Source organism: Schistocerca gregaria, chromosome 1, assembly GCF_023897955.1.
Source record: "Schistocerca gregaria isolate iqSchGreg1 chromosome 1, iqSchGreg1.2, whole genome shotgun sequence".
In the NCBI taxonomy this organism is placed as follows: Eukaryota; Metazoa; Arthropoda; class Insecta; order Orthoptera; family Acrididae; genus Schistocerca; species Schistocerca gregaria.
Genome location: NC_064920.1, coordinates 215,345,674 through 215,364,187, shown reverse-complemented (window position 1 = coordinate 215,364,187; position 18,514 = coordinate 215,345,674). Strand labels below are relative to the sequence as shown.

The window sequence follows — 18,514 nt, the reverse complement described above, 5'->3', positions numbered from 1 at the left end:
TGGTTTTTTATTTTCTTTATTGTTACCACATGCTGTGGCTTTCTATTTTTTGTTAAACAGCTGTTTTTCTTTCACAGTTTGTCATATAATGCAGAACATAAAAAACACAGTTTGTGGTAACAAGAAAGAAAATAAAAACACTGATTATGCAGTAACTTTAGCAAAATGTATCTGGGTAAAAGAAGAGAAAGTGTTTTTTCAAGGTGGATCCTATCCGAAAACAAAATTTATTAATCAGCAAACATCGACACAAGAGCTTCAACCTCAAGATGAATATAGCTGCAACTGTGCTACAGATTAAATAAAGTAATAACATTATGCACTTTTTGTTACAATGAAAAAAATGTATTCAAATTTTAAAAAAATAATAGTTATCCAATGAAATGAGAGATCCCGGTAGTATTTTCAAGCTATGGAATGAAAAGCTGACTTTTAGCTCGTGTAATTTTGTACTGTCCCAATCTTAAAAGATATGTTCACACAAAGTTTACAGTCTGGATAAATAATTAGCACATTTTACACTTCAAAATTTTACATTATTATATTAACAACTAACAGTTTGGCCTGGTGCTAGTCTTTTATAAAAACAAAACAATCCCTGATGACAAGTTAATTATTGGTGTTAATACTTTTGTGAAATTATAATTAAAAATCACACCTCCACAAAAACTGTAGTGTAATAGTAATTCTTAAAGTAATATAGAAAAAAATTGTAAAATTTTGACTTTGAACAGTTGTTTCCAATACATCCAAATTGGTTAATTATTTTGATTACTACCATCTACAAAGGCTTCAATGCTAAAGTTACATTATTTGGTACAACCAACTACCTCTCAATTCATGGTAAATATTGTTATAAAACTGTCCAAATTTGGTCTCCAGATCGCATTCGCTTAGTTCCATATGACCAGATTTGGGCCTGTTGTTCATCATAAGATCTACTACAAAAAATTAAGTCACAGTTGGTTCAAACTACAATGGTTCAATACATATGTTTGGAAAGTGTGAAAATTCTTAACAAACAGTTCTGCAAGATACCATTTGTTACATAGTAAACTACTGAATATGGACAATACACTAGTCTGCTGTGGCTTTATAAAATTATTTATTAAGAGACCTTTTTGGTGCAACACCTACAGCACTGAAAAGTGCCTCTATCTGTAGTAAATCTACTGATGTAATTCATAAAAAATGCTCCTGAGTGTAGCATATGGAACAGTGATGTAGAACTTAATAGCATTAAAATATTTTAAAAGAATTTTATAAATGTTTACAAAAATTATTATTCAATTTTTTTAATTTTTTGTATTTATTATTATTATTATTATTACACTCCTGGAAATGGAAAAAAGAACACATTGACACCAGTGTGTCAGACCCACCATACTTGCTCTGGACACTGCGAGAGGGCTGTACAAGCAATGATCACACGCACAGCACAGCGGACACACCAGGAACCGCGGTGTTGGCCGTCGAATGGCGCTAGCTGCGCAGCATTTGTGCACCGCCGCCGTCAGTGTCAGCCAGTTTGCCGTGGCATACGGAGCTCCATCGCAGTCTTTAACACTGGTAGCATGCCGCAACAGCGTGGACGTGAACCGTATGTGCAGTTGACGGACTTTGAGCGAGGGCGTATAGTAGGCATGCAGGAGGTCGGGTGGACGTACCGCCGAATTTCTCAACACGTGGGGCGTGAGGTCTCCACAGTACATCGATGTTGTCACCAGTGGTCGGCGGAAGGTGCACGTGCCCGTCGACCTGGGACCGGACCGCAGCGACGCACAGATGCACGCCAAGACTGTAGGATCCTACGCAGTGCCGTAGGGGACCGCATCGCCACTTCCCAGCAAATTAGGGACACTGTTGCTCCTGGGGTATCGGCGAGGACCATTCGCAACCGTCTCCATGAAGCTGGGCTACGGTCCCGCACACCGTTAGGCCGTCTTCCGCTCACGCCCCAATATCGTGCAGCCCGCCTCCAGTGATGTCGCGACAGGCGTGAATGGAGGGACGAATGGAGACGTGTCATCTTCAGCGATGAGAGTCGCTTCTGCCTTGGTGTCAATGATGGTCGTATGCGTGTTTGGCGCTGTGCAGGTGAGCGCCACAATCAGGACTGCATACGACCGAGGCACACAGGGCCAACACCCGGCATCATGGTGTGGGGAGCGATCTCCTACACTGGCCGTACACCTCTGGTGATCGTCGAGGGGACACTGAATAGTGCACGGTACATCCAAACCGTCATCAAACCCATCGTTCTACCATTCCTAGACCGACAAGGGAACTTGCTGTTCCAACAGGACATTGCACGTCCGCATGTATCCCGTGCCACCCAACATGCTCTAGAAGGTGTAAGTCAACTACCCTGGCCAGCAAGATCTCCGGATCCGTCCCCCATTGAGCATGTTTGGGACTGGATGAAGCGTCATCTCACGCGGTCTGCACGTCCAGCACGAACGCTGGTCCAGCTGAGGCGCCAGGTGGAAATGGCATGGCAAGCCGTTCCACAGGACTACATCCAGCATCTCTACGATCGTCTCCATGGGAGAATAGCAGCCTGCATTGCTGCGAAGGTGGATATACACTGTACTAGTGCCGACATTGTGCATGCTCTGTTGCCTGTGTCTATGTGCCTGTGGTTCTGTCAGTGTGATCATGTGATGTATCTGACCCCAGGAATGTGTCAATAAAGTTTCCCCTTCCTGGGACAATGAATTCACGGTGTTCTTATTTCAATTTCCAGGAGTGTATTATAAAAATCATAACTGGTGGCTTCCATGAACTGATGAAATATGTAACAGATGTTTTTACATATAATACATTAACCTTGATCATAGCATTTCTGTGTTATTCAGAGTTTATTCCAATAGACATGACATCCAAAACTTAATGTCGAGTCTAGAAGCCTTCACAGATCTTCTTTGACCACAGTCAGTATTGGAGATGACTGCCATTGCTGGGAGATTGGACCGGATCAAACTCCAGTCTGAGTTGCTGGAGATGGCAGTCATTGTGTGTGGTGTGTGTTTGCTTGTGTGAATGTGTGTGTGTTTTCTTTTCTAAGGAAGCATTTGGTTGAAAGTTATGTGTAACAGTCTTTTTATTGTGCTTGTCTGCAAATAAGTGTGTCATCTTAGCAATCTATCCTTTTCCTAATATTGTCAAATGAGTTGTTGGATGGGCAGGTGCCACTTAAGCAATTCAGAAAATATATGTATATGTACATGGTGGTTGTGGTGGGGAATCATGACAGCATAGTTGTGAACAAAGAAAGTTAACCACGTTATGCTTTGCCCCCTTGACATAGGACAAAGTTAAATGATGACTATTTGTATGGATTGATAGTTAATGGTTATGTCTACATAAAATATGGTGCAGGAGGTGAATAGGGATTAGTATACGCCACAGCTGCTTTCACAAGTGCCCCTGTTCCTAATGGGATAGGATGAGCCTATGAAAAAACTGGAACATGATGTGCTGGGTAGATACAAAGACAGCTGTCTCTCCTGGTCCCTCCACATAATCCCTGTAGCAAGACAGTTAAGTTGTGTAAGATGAATATAATTTTTCAAGAGGTGGAAGGAGTTTGTGGATGATGTTTATGAGTGTTGGATGTATTGAAAGGTTTTCAAAGCCCTGAAGTGAAAAGTGATTCAGCTGTTCAAGTTTGGGGTGATATTGCTTAATAAGGAATCTGCTTGTCTGTATGTTGTTAAAGGATGTGGTTAGTGTATTAATAGCATGCAAGGATACAGTACAGGGAAATCTTTTTTTGATCAGATTTAAGGGTAATTCCTGTTGCTGACAACTGCAATAAAATTTTTTAATTGGATAGATAAAAAATATACTCACCAAGCAGTGGCAGAAAACACACATAAATGACTGTTGTGACTGGCAGGCTTTCGGAGACACTGGCTTCACCACTGCTTCACAGACCAAGTATAACCCATAATCCAAGAACCAGTCACAACAGTACAGTGTCCTTAACATCTCTTCTAAAGCACTCTCTCCTCTTGAATTATTAGTATTATCTAAGGGCCTCACATTCAGCCCAACACCTTATCCTAAACTTCTCCAGTCCTTTTCCTTCACCCTTCCTCTTTCTCCTTCAAGCCTTGTGCCTGAAAAAGGAGCCATTGGCTCCAAAAGCTTGCCAATCACAACAGTCTTTTTATGTGTGTGTTCTGCCGCTGCTTTGTGAGTAGATTTTTTATCAATCCAATTAAATATTTTTATCAGTAATTGATTTTTTCCTTGTAATACCATCTTTAGTACACTGGGTAAACAACTGCTTGTAACTGCAGATGTGTAATCCACAGATGACAAAACTGTGTAGATGGTACATTCTCATGTGAAAGGGATGTCAGTGTGGAGGTATTGTTGATGATCATGGGTCTGATGTGAATGTGCCTATTTATGAGTCATCATATAGTTGGAAGCTGAGAAAAGTCAGAAAGGAAAGATTTTAAGCTTTTAAGATGTAGTTTTGGCAGAGAAGTTGAAGACACTATAGACTGACAGAATCTGACAAAAAAGAGTTGAGTAGAGCAGGAGAAAGGGAAGAAGGAAGGACAGAAAACTATTGTTCAATGTTCCATCAATGAGCTCATTAGAGATGGAGTGCAAGCTCATATTAGGGAAGGATGAGGAAGGAAATTGGCTTTAGCCTTGCAAGTCTGACCATCTATATCAGATTATAAAAGTAAAAGCTTGAGTAAAACAAGAATCAAAACTGTATGTATATAAAAGAGTCTACGTTCCATCAACTTTGCAAGAGTTCTCCTTAAAGTTAACACATGAAAGTTGGGAAGGAGTAACTATAGAAACTAAAGTGAATAGCAAATTCTCTAATTTTATGTCTGAGTTTAAATTAAAATTTTAAGAAACATTCTCCAAAGCATTAATTCCTATTGGAACACCCACCAACAATCAATGGATTACTAAAGGAATTAGAAAATGTGCTGAAACTTGTAAAGACCTAAACTTTATTAAAAAGGACAATAGTGATCCAGTTTGTTTGCACTACTACAAAAAATACAAAAGGATCTATAGGCAGGTACTCAACACTGCAAAAATATCAGCCAACGATAGGTTCATAAATTGAGCCAATAATAAAAAATAAAACTACGTGGCCTGTAGTGAAACAAGAAACAGGAACTGTGAAGCAGAGAGGTACAAACACAAATCAAGAACAAGAAAAACTTAGAAGGTAACCCGAAAGAATTAGCAAATTATGTGAGTACCTACTTTAGCAGCATTGCAATAAAGTTACAGAAAAAATTTCCAAAAAGTGCTAATCAACCAATACAAAAGCACATATCGAATTCAATGGTATTGCTTCCAATTACTGAGGAAGAAGTATGCAATGCTGTAAGGCAATTAAAGAACAAAAACTTGGCAGGTTTAGATGAAATCCCAATGTGTGTGCTGAAAAAATGCATAAATGGTATCAAAGCTCCACTAAGAGAAATCATAAATGAATCCTTCAAAAACTGGTTGCTTTCCTGACTATCTGAAGCATGCCAAAATTTTACCAGTTCACAAGAAAGGTGATGTAGAAAAAGTTGAGAACTACAGACCAACAGCCCTATTGTCATGCTTTTCCAAAGTAATAGAAACAATAATCAAAAACAGGCTTATGAGCTATCTAAGTAAATTCAACCTCCTCTGCAATGAGCAGCATGGTTTCAGGCCTGGTAGAGGTACAGAATCTGCAATAGCACAACTTACAAAAACTGTTTTAGAAGCACTAGATGAGAACAGCTAAGTAACTGGCCTTTTACTAGATCTGTCTAAGGCACTTGATACAATTGACCACCAGAAGCTGTCACATAAGTTAGAGGCACTAGGAGTAAGGGGAGTGGTTCTCAAATGGTTTCCTTCATACCTAGAAAACAGAGTACAGTCAGTAGAGATCACACGTCTTCCGTGGATCAACGTACATTGAGAAACATATATCTGATCCACAATATATCAATATTGGGGTCCCTTAAGGAAATGTACTGGGCCCAGTATTGTTTCTGGTGTATATAATTGATTTCTGACAACATATCAGATATGGAGAGAAGATATTGTTTGCTGATGACAGCAACATAGTAATCACCAGTAAGACATCAGCACAAATGATGGAAAATTGAAGTGCTGAGGGATGTTCACAAATGACCCCAGAAAACAAAGTAACTCTCAACATAAAGAAAACAAATACAATATGCTTTAGAATGAACAGAAAACAGAGTTCCTTAAATTTAAAACTAGATAACATCTCCATAGATGATGTACCTACAACAAAATTCTTAGGGTTGCACATTGACAGCCAAATGAAGTAGAATGAACATGCTGTGAAACTCTCGAAAAAGGTATCCACAACATGTTATGCACTTAAGAGTCCTTGTACCTGCATGTAGTAATGAATGTTTGAGAACTGTATACTTTAGTTATGATCAGTAATCAGTTATGGTATTATTTTCTGGAGAAACAGTGCTGAGAAATTACAAACAGTATTTAAAATGCAAAAGAGACCGTAAGAATTATAACGAAAAGCAGTAAGTGGACCCACTGCAGAGAACTTTTGAAAATTAAAAATTCTAACTGTTCCTTGTGAATTTATATTCCAAATCATAGTGTACATCAAGAAAAATATAGAAAATTATAGCACAAATAGCAGTTTCATCTAGACAGGAAGAATAAACATAAGACTCAAAATAGCTTCGTATATGAAGGTGTAAAACTGTATAATTAACTGCAACAGAAAATAAAAGAAACAGATAACATGTACCACTTTAGGAAAAATCTTAAATTGTTTTTGCAGGAACACTGCTTTTACACTATAAGTGAATTCCTTAGTACAAAATGATTGTAAATAACTTTTGTTTAACAATATTTAACTATATGTAATGTTATGATCAGGAGCAAACATGATTGTAAATAACTTATATGTCACAATGTTTAACTACATGTAACAATAAATGGTATACATATATGAATGTAGACAAACTGACAACATCCATACATTTTAAAATGTCCATGGATGGCTAAATAAACAAAAAAATAAAGTAGATCATCTCGGCATTTACCTTAAGGGAGGTTGTGGAAAACCTAGATCTGGATGGTCAGACAGGAATTGAACCATCATCTTTCTGAATGTGAGTCCAGACAACAGAGACAAGGAACAAACTCAAAACAGTCACTGCTAGTTGTAATTAACATTGTTTAGCTTCACCTGCTTCACCATTCATCACGGTTCACTACTTTTATTGAAGGAATGATGGAAGGAAGATGTGGAGAAGTGGCCACTTGTAAGTGTCGATATTACCTTTTCAAATACAGGTTTGCAGCCAGTGAATGCTATATCTCTCAATGTGCTGCTGCTGACTCCAAACTTATACCACTTTGAGACATAGCAAGTTGGAATCTAACCATCTGTTATGTGTTTTAATCTCAGAAATAATAACAATTTTTTCACTTCTTCATTCTACAAGGTGTTTATAAAACAATGGTGCTGCTTTAAAAATTAATAATAAATCAATTTATTGCTTTATATGGGCAAATTTTACAGCGAAAACAGCTGCAACTGTCCAAGTTTTTGATGCAGTACCCGCTGTTCACTTACAAAAAATTCCAGAACATTCGTAATTTCATGCCAACAGTGTGTTGCTAATGACAGAGGCTATGGTGTGTCAGCTAACTGGCTAATGTTGAAGCTGCTACAAAGTGAGCTGCCACCAGTCGAGCATGGCACTTACGTCCTTTTCACCTAAGGGCCGCTGCTGTTGTGTTGTAGTCCTCGAGGGAGGTCAGTCAGTGTGCAATTGGCTGACTTCTTCACACGGTCGTCCACTGTCACCATATATGGAGCATGGCAATGGAGGGGGGCGGGGAGGGGGGGGGGGAGGCAGGAGTGTGGACACACTGATGGACTGGAAGCTGTGACTGCATGGGATGTCAGTCGTCAGTCTACCAATCGTACCAGGCCATCCGGTCTTCACTCTGGTGGAAATGTCCCCTGAAAAATGCCCATAAGGGTATGCGTCCACCTCCTGAGCCACATACCAAGATGTAGAAGTCATCAGCTGCTGCGGTGTGGATAGGTCCAGCTCCATCAGCAGAATGAGAGGAGGCAAAGGCTCCGTCTCTATGTGGTCATGTGATGACAACCTCTGGCAGCTGCTGTGACCATGATGACATTGAGATCCATGAATCTGGGGGAAGAGATGCAGAGGGATCACTGTGCACATGACAGTGATGAAATTGATTGTGATGTCAGCACTGCAGTCCATCTGAGCCTGAAATGAGGTAGATGCATGCGCCAAGTCGACGGCGGATCTCGCCTCACACCCACCATCTGATGCCACTAAAAACCCTGAAAAACACGATACCATGTGGCACAAAGTGATACTTGCTGTCTTTTTATGGTGACGGATGCTGAGGTGGGTGGAGCAGGTGGAGCAGTGTCCAATGGCAGCAGCCATGGGCAATTCCACCGGCAATGGTCCATCTTGTGGATGCAAATGGTAGGAGGTGAGAAACACTTCAATGCTTGATCCATGGTGTGTGCAGTGCAAAGTTTGGACACCTGCTGCTTGAAGGTCCTGACAAGAAGTTCGGTATCACCGTTGGCTGTGGATGAAACAGTGCACTAGTTACGTGCTGTATGCCATTGTGTTCATGGAGGGTTTCGGATTGATTTGATGTGAACTGAGGTCCATTGTCTGGCACTATGACTTCAGGCAAAACTTTGAGGCAAAAAGAAGAGGACATCACCTGAACTGTGCAATGTGACATTTTCGAGTTCATTGGCACAGCGAAAGGTCCCACAACGTCTATGAGCACATGTTGCCATGGTGATTGCAACTGAGGCCAAGCAGAGAATTTTTGTGACAGAGTGGACCGATTTTCTGCACCTGCATGACATCATCTATTCTATTTGGGTGTCTATAACCTGCCAGGTACAGTGTTGATGCACTAACTGTTATGTACAAATGATCCCTCCCGAGTCGTTGGTGAAGTAACTGCAACACTTCCTTTTGTAAGGCTTTGGGTATCAACACACGTGATTGTCCACTGTCACTTTGAACAAGAATCACACCTCGCTGCATAGTGAAGCTATGCTGACATACAAAGTATTGGCACACTACAGAGTTCTGTATGTTATGCAATGAGCGAGGCCACAATGTGCGAATGTATTTGAATAAAACATTCAAATCTGAATCAGCTTCCATGGCCTGTGCAATTTTCCTATAGTTCAGAGGAAAGGGTTGAATCAATTCAGAAATGTGAGCATCGATGTGACAACAAGATACAGCAGAAGCATCAAAGTCTGTATCAGAGCCAATTGGAAGATGTGAAAGTGCATCCACATTACCATGTTGAGGTGCCAGACAATACACAATCTCGTACTGGTACTGAGACAACAACACAGCCCATCTTTGCAATTTTTGGGCACTTCATACAGGAATGGACTTCATCAGATGAAAAAAGGATTGCAAAGGCTTGTGATCCGTTACTAAGTAGAATTTTCTGTTACACAAATGGTGGTGGAGTTTCGTGACACCATACACAATAACCAACACCTATTTCTCTATTTGTGAATAGTTACACTGAGCTATGGACAACACTTCTAATGCAAAAGCAGTAGGCCTGTCTTTATCACCAAATCTGTGTGAAAGCACTGCACTGATTCTGTAAGAGGAGGCGTCAACTTGCAACTCAACTTGTTAGTCAGGATCGAAGTGAACCAAGCATCGATCTCTGAGCAATGCATCTCTAATTTTTGAAAAGCTTCTTGGTACTCACCTGTCTAAACAAAGGGGACATTCTTGTGATGCAAGTGATGCAATGGAGCTGCAATTTGTGCAGTATTTGGTGTGAACCTAAGACTGACTGCAATTCTATGACATTGCAAGGAACTGGCAGATCACATGAGGCTAACAAATGCTACTGAAGAAGACGTACACCTAGAATGTTTATGACATGACCAAGGTACTGCAATTCGGATTTTAAAAAATCACCCTTGTCCAGTCTACACTTTAGTCCTGCATCAGATAACACTTGAAGCAAACCATGGAAATTTGCAATGTGTTCTTCAGGTTACGACCTGATATGACAATACCGTCCAAATAGTTTGAACAGTTTGGTACTTGAGCGTCAGCTGTTCCCAATACCATTGGAAAATGGAGGGTGCAGAAGCACTGCCAAACAAAAGGCAAACACAAATATTTAAACAAGCCCAAATGAGTGTTCACAACACACACGGTTTAAGGTTATTCATCTAGTGGTATTTGTAGATATTCACCATGCAAAACAGCTTTTGAGAAGTAGCAATCACTGCCTAATCTGTCCATGACATCCTCTGGGCATGCCAATGGATAAATATCAATCACAGTTTGTGGATTGACAGTAGGCTTAAAAGTCAACACAAAGGCGAATGTGACCTGAAGGTTTGGGGAGCAAAACCAGTGGACTTGCCCATTGACTAGCCTGTATGGGCACAATAGCTCCACTATCTTGGAATTCTTTTAGTTCAGCAGGCACATTATCTCATAATGCAATGGAAACAGATCTGGCCCAGCAAAATTTCATCTGGTACTATCTTTCATAGTAATATGTGCAACAAAATTGTTAGCTTTACCTAAACCTCCAGAAAAGAGTTCAGGGGATTCTTTCAGCAATCTAGCTACACTGTTTTTGTCATTCTGTCACTGACAACACATTGTCCTGGATTTGAAAGCCAAACAAATCAAATGAATCAAGGCCAAATACGTTCTGACAATCATGATTGTAGCACAGTGGCAGTCGAAGTACATTTTCTGAGAATGGGTATGTCTTGTTAATTATAAGCCATCAGGTATGTGCTAGTTTTAGACAGGAATGGTGAGCCTATCTGTTCATATGTGTTGCGATTCAGCAATGTAACAGAGGCAATCATGTCCAACTGAAATTTCACGGGTTTTCCACTAAGATGCAAATGAACAAAAAGTTTGTTGGACTGGCGTATCACTGAAGAAACTGTTTGATCGCTAGTTTTGCGAATACTCACAGCAGGCTTTGAATACACTGCGTTGATTACATGGGCCTTGTGACTAGATTTTTGTGAGTGGACAGAAACCTTATGTTTGTTCCATTGCAAACATATGGAGTGTACATGAACTTTCCTGCCACAAGTGTAACACTGTGCTTGTGTGGACAGGAAATCGGCATTTGTACCATGAATAGCGCCAAGGGCATCACTTAATTGTATTCAGTGATGTAGCCACCTGTTTAGAGAACTGTTTATGTGGCTTGGCGCACACATACTGTTGCTGCCTACAGGGCCAGTCATGAGCAAGGGATGACTCAACATGACAGATTGGTGGCTGCTAAAATTTATCAGCCGCTTTGGCACCTGCACCATACTGATCTAGAATTTGCAATATGTGATTAAATTATGTATCTGACTGTTTCAAAATCTGTTTTTTAAGTTGAAATCAGTTACATTGTACATGATTGCATCACATAACTTAACAGCTGAATATAAAGCACCACAAGCACATCTGAATTTGCATTTCCTCGTCATACCCTGCAAATCTGTTAGCAACTGTTCTGACCTTTTCTTGCAACAAAAGAATTGGTACCTAGCTGTCACCACATTCACTTGTTGGTCATAATATGTAATTAGAGAAGCTACAATCTGATCACAGTAAAGTTCACTCGGAGTGACATCAGGGAAAAATTTCTGAATAAGGCAAAAGACTGCACTTCCTATCATTGACAAAAAGTAATGCAGTTTCAGGTACCTGATACTTTGGGAGCAATGATGTGAGCTTCATACAGTTGAAACCACTCAAGCCATTCTGCTTCCAATTTGGAGCCAATTTTCCTAAACTTTTTTCACACACTTAACCATAAAATAAGTAAAGTAAGACCATATGCATTGCTCCTGTCACCAGAATCATTTCCTTGGTTAATGCTATCACCATGAAATAAGATATTTACTCAAATGTATTTGTTCAATTTTCCAGTCCCAGAAACAGTACTCTTATTTTTATTAATTATGTTCCTGCAAAATATCATTTCAGTATATATTTATATTTATTTACATCACTGCTGATGCTCACATATTCATATTCCATCAAATTATATTTCATTCTCTGTCAAATTATAATTTTATAACAAACCTCGCAAACTGTTTCTTTGCATTTGTTTGCGTAATGTGTTCTGCAACTGAGAACAAATTGAGCAAAGGTTGAATTGTTTCTAAAATAAATATTGTGGTAAGAATTAATTTTGTAATTTCATTACTTAACTTATTTTCTTTAGTTGATGTATTTCAATGTCTTTGTTGGCTCAACAATTAGAACGATGTATTTCTGTTTGTAGCAGGACATGTACATGAAACAACTTGTTGCACCACTTTTATCTTTCACATAGAGCATCTTATTCTCATCATTCTTACACAGCACAATTTCAACATCTCAATATGTCTGAAACTCAGAATATGATATAACACACACAGTTCAGTAACTTAGTGGCAAGCACCTAAAAGTACTTCCAGCTATCCAGAATACATATATCCAAGGAAGATATTTACATAAGTAGCTCTTCACATCAGTCTATCATGTGCAAGCCTCTTCATCTCTGAATACTTGCAGTGATGTAGGTCTACAATGCAGCTCTAATAATTTTTATTGAACAATTGAGTGGATTACATTATTTTACTTATCTCTCAGAGACACATTTTTGGGTTAAATAGGTTGAACATGGCATAAATGGTTCATAAAGTTCATATTTCTGGAATATGATATTCAGTACATAATTTGTGTAACCATAAGGCAGACAGAAACTCATTCTTACTGTTATCTACCACTTACTGTGGGAGGAAACCTATCAGTAACTCAGTTCTTCACCAACTCCTGGCATTTCATAACTACCTGCTCTATTGAACAGTTATAACAAAGCCCCATGATTTCACTCACATGCACAAATAAAACCAGCCCTTTAAATGTAGCCTTACAGTTCCACATTTTGTACCACAATTTCCAGGTGTAGTGTTCATGCCCACCTCTTTAATGTTACAGTATGTTTCAGGTGTAAGGGACATAAAAAAGTTAGCATACTTTACCTAATTTCACGCCAAAATGTCATACAATATCATTTTTTTTAAGTAACTCATGTAGCCAAGCTTAAGTGTTCCCAATTCCAAAAGTGTGTAATACAACTAGAACATCCTCCAGCACCCTGTTCAGGGGATTGCTTCCCATTATTTGTTCCTTAATAAAGATTTCTAATAAAAATATAAATCTCTTTTTAAACCAACTTGTTCAATTTAGCATGGAATAACTTCTGTTCTGTTCTTATTAAAGTTTCAGTCATTCTTCATCACTTATGGTCATACAGTTGTATAACAAGCAAAAGTAACATATTTTCTAAAGTGACATAGTCTACTTTTCATTCCATTCAATAATATTTCCTTATGCACAGGAGAAACAGATCAAAAAGCCAAGAATTACTTAACTTCTACAAACACGTGGCTCAAATTACGGTAGAACATTCTTTGAGCTATTTCATTGTTAGTTAAAGATTTTGCTAATAGTATGTTTTAAGGAACCAAAAAGGATCTGCTAAATTAAACTTACATTCTTTTCTTGATATCATCTTTGCTACATTTCTTCATCTTTTCAATCAGTTCCTCATTTTTTTTAATTGCAACATCCCTCTGAGCAAGCTGTGCATTACCTTCATTCCTCTGAATCTCAAGTTTATCCAGTAATACTGACTTAACTGCTTTAGTTTTGGCATTTCGGATCCATGTAAGACGTAAATTCTGTTCATCTGCTAATTCTTGACAGGGAGATACAGCAAGTCTTTTTGCAATGCATTGACGCAGATGTCTCATATATTCTATGAATATGCTTCCAGCTTCAGAAATCTGAAAAAATAAGTATCAGTTTCCTCAGCTTAATTGTAATGTAATTTATCAATAAGGTAACTAAATTTTTGAATGAGATGAATGTGATGAGTATTACTTAGAAGGAAAATTGTGTTTCATTTTGGAATTAAAATTTTCTTAGCTTTTTGACCTATTTGTTCTTTCATCAAGGAACGAAGAGATACAAGCTGTGGAAGGCTAGAAAGGAAGGGTAGGTTACTCAGACCCCATGATGAGAGGGGCCCAACTGATGTGAGGATGACGCAAGAAAAAGATAATGGAGGTAGTATCAGAGAGAGTAGGACATCAAAGATAGTGAAATAGAAAACACAGTGGTAGCTTCACCCAGAGAAGATGATGGACAGAGAAGTACAAATGATATAAGTAGGAGAAAAATGAAATGCCTACAATACTGGAACTAAGAATTAGGAGAAAAGTGATATTGGGAGAAAACCAAGGGAAGAGAGAGAGGAAGGACTGGGCAACAAAGATGAATATGAATAATATAAAAAGAAAAATAATAATGATAATAATAATAATGACATACAATGGAAACTACACATAGGAACATCAACAATATAGAAAAAGTCAGATTGGCAGTTAACATGAAGAAGACATATTAAGTTGCAGATGGACACAAGTGTCTTTTAATTGCGACTATCTGCAACTTAACATGTTGTCTTTACAGTACGTTGCAAATAAAAACAGATAACGAAAAGGAGAAGGGAGTTGTATGAAATGGAGAATAGGTCCAGGAAGCAGGCCTTGCTATTTAATGTGACACAATCATCAATTCAGCATAGAATGTAAAGTCCCTTAGTGAAGAAGGCAATCCAATCTTTTGATGTACTTTGTGATACATTTTTGTGATACAGTGGAAATGTTGAGTCACAGACAGGCACAACAGAAAGACTGTTAAACAAGTGAGCTTTTGACCAAAAGGCCTTCATCTAAAGCAGACAACACAAGAACACATTCACACAAACTCAACTGATAAACACATGCCATCAAACGGGGTGATTTCTAATGGTTTTGTTGTTATTTTGATTGTAACTTTTTTTTGTGGTTTTAGGGCGCACAACTACAATGGTCATTAGCGCCCTGATTAATTTAGGAATGTACCGCGAGACACAAGGTTAAAACAGCAACTAAAAGGGGCAACACTATAAAAGACATATTAACAGGCATAGGATTAAAAAACTACAGCATAATCAAACGTCCTTAGACAGGTGTGTCAAGTTGATAAAACGAAGAACGCGAGCAGCAGCTCCTGGGTCATCCGCTAAAATGGCATCCAGGGTACATGGCAGGCCAAGATCAAGACGCAGCATAGTAAAATCCGGACAGGACGTTAAAATGTGGCGGACCGTCAGCAATTGCCCACATGGACAGAACGGCGCCGGCGCTGCCGTCAGCAGATGGCGATGGCTGAACTGGCAGTGTCCAATTTGTAGCCGGGCCAAAACGACCTCCTCCCGCTGAGAAGGACGTGAGGAGGACGTCAAAGCTACGGGAAGAGGTTTCAAGGCCCGAACCTTGTTGTCCCTAAGTGCAGCCCAATCGGCATGTCAGAGCGATAAAATGCGCCGACAAATGACCGTGCTACAATCTGATGAAGGGACACAACAAGAAGCCGTCCGAGGCTGGAGGACCGCAGCCTTGGCCGCGGCATCTGCAGCTTCGTTCCCAGGGATATCGACATGGCCAGGAACCCACATAAAGCTAACTGGAGACCCGTCGTCCACCAGCTGCTGAAGAGAGCGTTGGATCCGGTGCACGAAAGGGTGAACCGGATACGGATCACTGAGGCTCTGGATGGTGCTCAGAGAATCGGAGCGGATGACATAAGCAGCATGTCGGTAGCGGCAGACGTAAAGAACAGCCTGGTAGAGGGCAAAGAGCTCAGCTGTGAAGACCGAACAATGGCCATGTAGCCGGTATTTGAAACTTTGTGCCCCGACAATAAAAGAACACCCGACCCCATCATTCGTCTTAGAGCCATCTGTATAAATGAAAGTCATATTAATGAACTTCAAACGAAGTTCGACAAAATGGGATTGGTATACTGAACCGGGGGTAACCTCCTTTGGGAGCGAGCGGAGGTCAAGGTGAACGCGAACCTGAGCCTGGAGCCAAGGTGGCGTGTGGCTCTCGCCCACTCTAAAGGTTGCAGGGAGTGAAAAATCAAGGTGTTGAAGGAGGCGACGAAAGCGAACTCCAGGGGGTAGCAGGGCAGAGACATACAACCCTTATTGATGGTCGAGAGAGTCGTCAAAAAAGGAACAATACGATGGGTGGTCGGGTATTGACAGAAGCCGACAGGCGTAACGACAAAGCAGTATATCGCGCCGGTAGGTGAGTGGCAATTCACCGGCTTCAGCATGAAGACTCTTGACGGGACTAGTATAAAACGCTCCGATCGCAAGCCGTAAACCCCGATGTTGTATGGAGTTGAGGCGGCGTAAGATGGACGGCCGTGCAGAGGAGTATACAAAGCACCCATAATCCAGCTTGGAGCGGACGATCGACCGATATAGGCGAAGTAGGAGGGTTCGATCCACTCCCCACGACGTGCCACTGAGAACACGGAGGACATTTAGAGAACGAGTACAACGGGCAGCCAAATAGGACACATGTGGAGACCAACTAAGTTTCCTGTCAAATGTAAGACCTAAAAATTTTGTTGTCTCCACGAATGGGAGAGCAACGGGGCCGAGTCGTAAGGTGGGAGAAACTCTTTGTAGCGCCAGAAGTTAATACAGACCGTTTTCTCGGCAGAAAAACGGAATCCATTGGCGACACTCGAGGAGTAAAGACGGTCAAAAGAACGCTGAAGACAGCGCTCCAGGAAACATGTACGCTGCGCGCTGCAATAGATGGTAAAATCGTCCACGAAAAGGGAGCCTGATACATCATCTGGGAGGCAATCCAATATTGGATTGATCTCTATGGCGAAGAGAGCGACGCTCAAACTGGAGCCCTGTGGCACCCCATTTTCCTGGCGAAAGGTGTCTGACAGGACAGAACCCACACGTACCCTGAACTGTCGATCCATTAAAAAGGAACGAATAAAAATAGGGAAGCGACCGCGAAAATCCCATGTATGCATGGTGCGGAGAATGCCCGCCCTCCAACAGGTGTTGTAAGCCTTCTCCAAATCAAAGAACACAGCCGCGGTCGGGCGCTTCCGCAAGAAGTTATTCATAATGAAGGTCGACAAGGTGACTAGATGGTCAACAGCAGAGCGGCGCCTACGAAATCCACATTGTACATTGGTAAGTAGGCGTCGAGATTCGAGCAGCCAAACCAAACGAGAGTTAACCATTCACTCCATCACCTTACAGACACAGCTGGTAAGCGAGATGGGTCGATAACTGGAAGGCAAGTGTTTGTCCTTCCCCGGCTTAGGAATCGGTACAACAATAGACTCGCACCAGCATGCGGGAAATGACCCTCAATCCAGATGCGATTGTAAGTACGAAGAAGGAAACCTTTACCCGCAGGAGAAAGGTTCTTCAGCATCTGAATATGAATAGAACCAGGCCCCGGAGTGGAGGACCGTGACCGGGCAAGTGCATTTTCGAGTTCCCGCATGGGGCATTGTAACTTTCACGATTCGAGGAGTGGAAGTTAGGTGGCCGAGCCTCCTCTGCCTGTTTTCGGGGGAGGAAGGCAGGGGGGTAATGAGTGGAGCTCGAAACCTCTGCGAAAAAGCGGCCGAAGGCATTGGAGACATCCTCAGGGGCCACAAGGACGTCATTTGCGACTGTCGAGCTAGAAACTGGTGAGTGGACCTTAGTGCCAGATAGCCGGCGCAGGCTACCCCAGACAACAGAAGAAGGAGTAAAACTGTTGAAGGTGCTTGTGAAAGCAGCCCAGCTGGCTTTCTTGTTTTCTTTAAAAATAGGACGACACTGCGCACGTAATCATTTATAATTGATACAATTCGCCACTGTAGGGTGGCATTTAAAGGTGCGTAAAGCACATCGACGAGCACGTAAGGCGTCTCTACATGCTGCGGTCCACCAGGGGACCGATACGTGGCATGGAGAAGAAGTAGTGTGAGGGATGGAATATTCAGCAGCAGTGAGAATGAATTCCATGAGGTGTGCGGCCTGACTATCGCAGCTTGTGAAGGTTTGATCCTGAAAGGTCGCCCTGGAAGTGAATAGCCCCCAGTCTGCTTTGGAGATGTTCCAACTAGTTGAGCACGGAGAGGGGGTATGATGCAGGAGATGGATAACACATGGGAAGTGGTCGCTCGAATATGTATCAGAAAGCGCATACCACTCAAACCAGCGTGCAAGTTGGGTAGTACATACAGAGAGGTCTAAATGGGAATAGGTGTGAGAGGTGTCTGAAAGGAAAGTAGGGGCGCCAGTATTGAGGGAGACAAGATTGAGCTGGTTGAAAACGTCTGCTAACAGGGAGCCCCTCAGACAGGATGCTAGAGAGCCCCAAAGAGGATGGTGAGCATTGAAGTCTCCAGTTAACAAAAATGGTGCAGGGAGCTGAGCAAATAATTTGCAGCATGTCTGCCCTGGTAAAGGCAGACGACAATGGAGTGTAAACGGTACAGATGTAAAATGTAAAATTGGGGAGAGTAAT

General features: G+C 41.1%; 1 protein-coding gene across 1 annotated transcript in view; it reads right to left on the bottom strand.

Moving 5' to 3' along the window:
- Positions 1-18,514, bottom strand: part of LOC126299744 (uncharacterized) — a 93,409-nt gene that overhangs the window by 27,096 nt on the left and 47,799 nt on the right. The window contains exon 3 of the mRNA XM_049992005.1: positions 13,614-13,906. Coding sequence (XP_049847962.1) covers positions 13,614-13,906 — 293 coding nt within the window. The remainder of the gene's footprint in view (positions 1-13,613; positions 13,907-18,514) is intronic.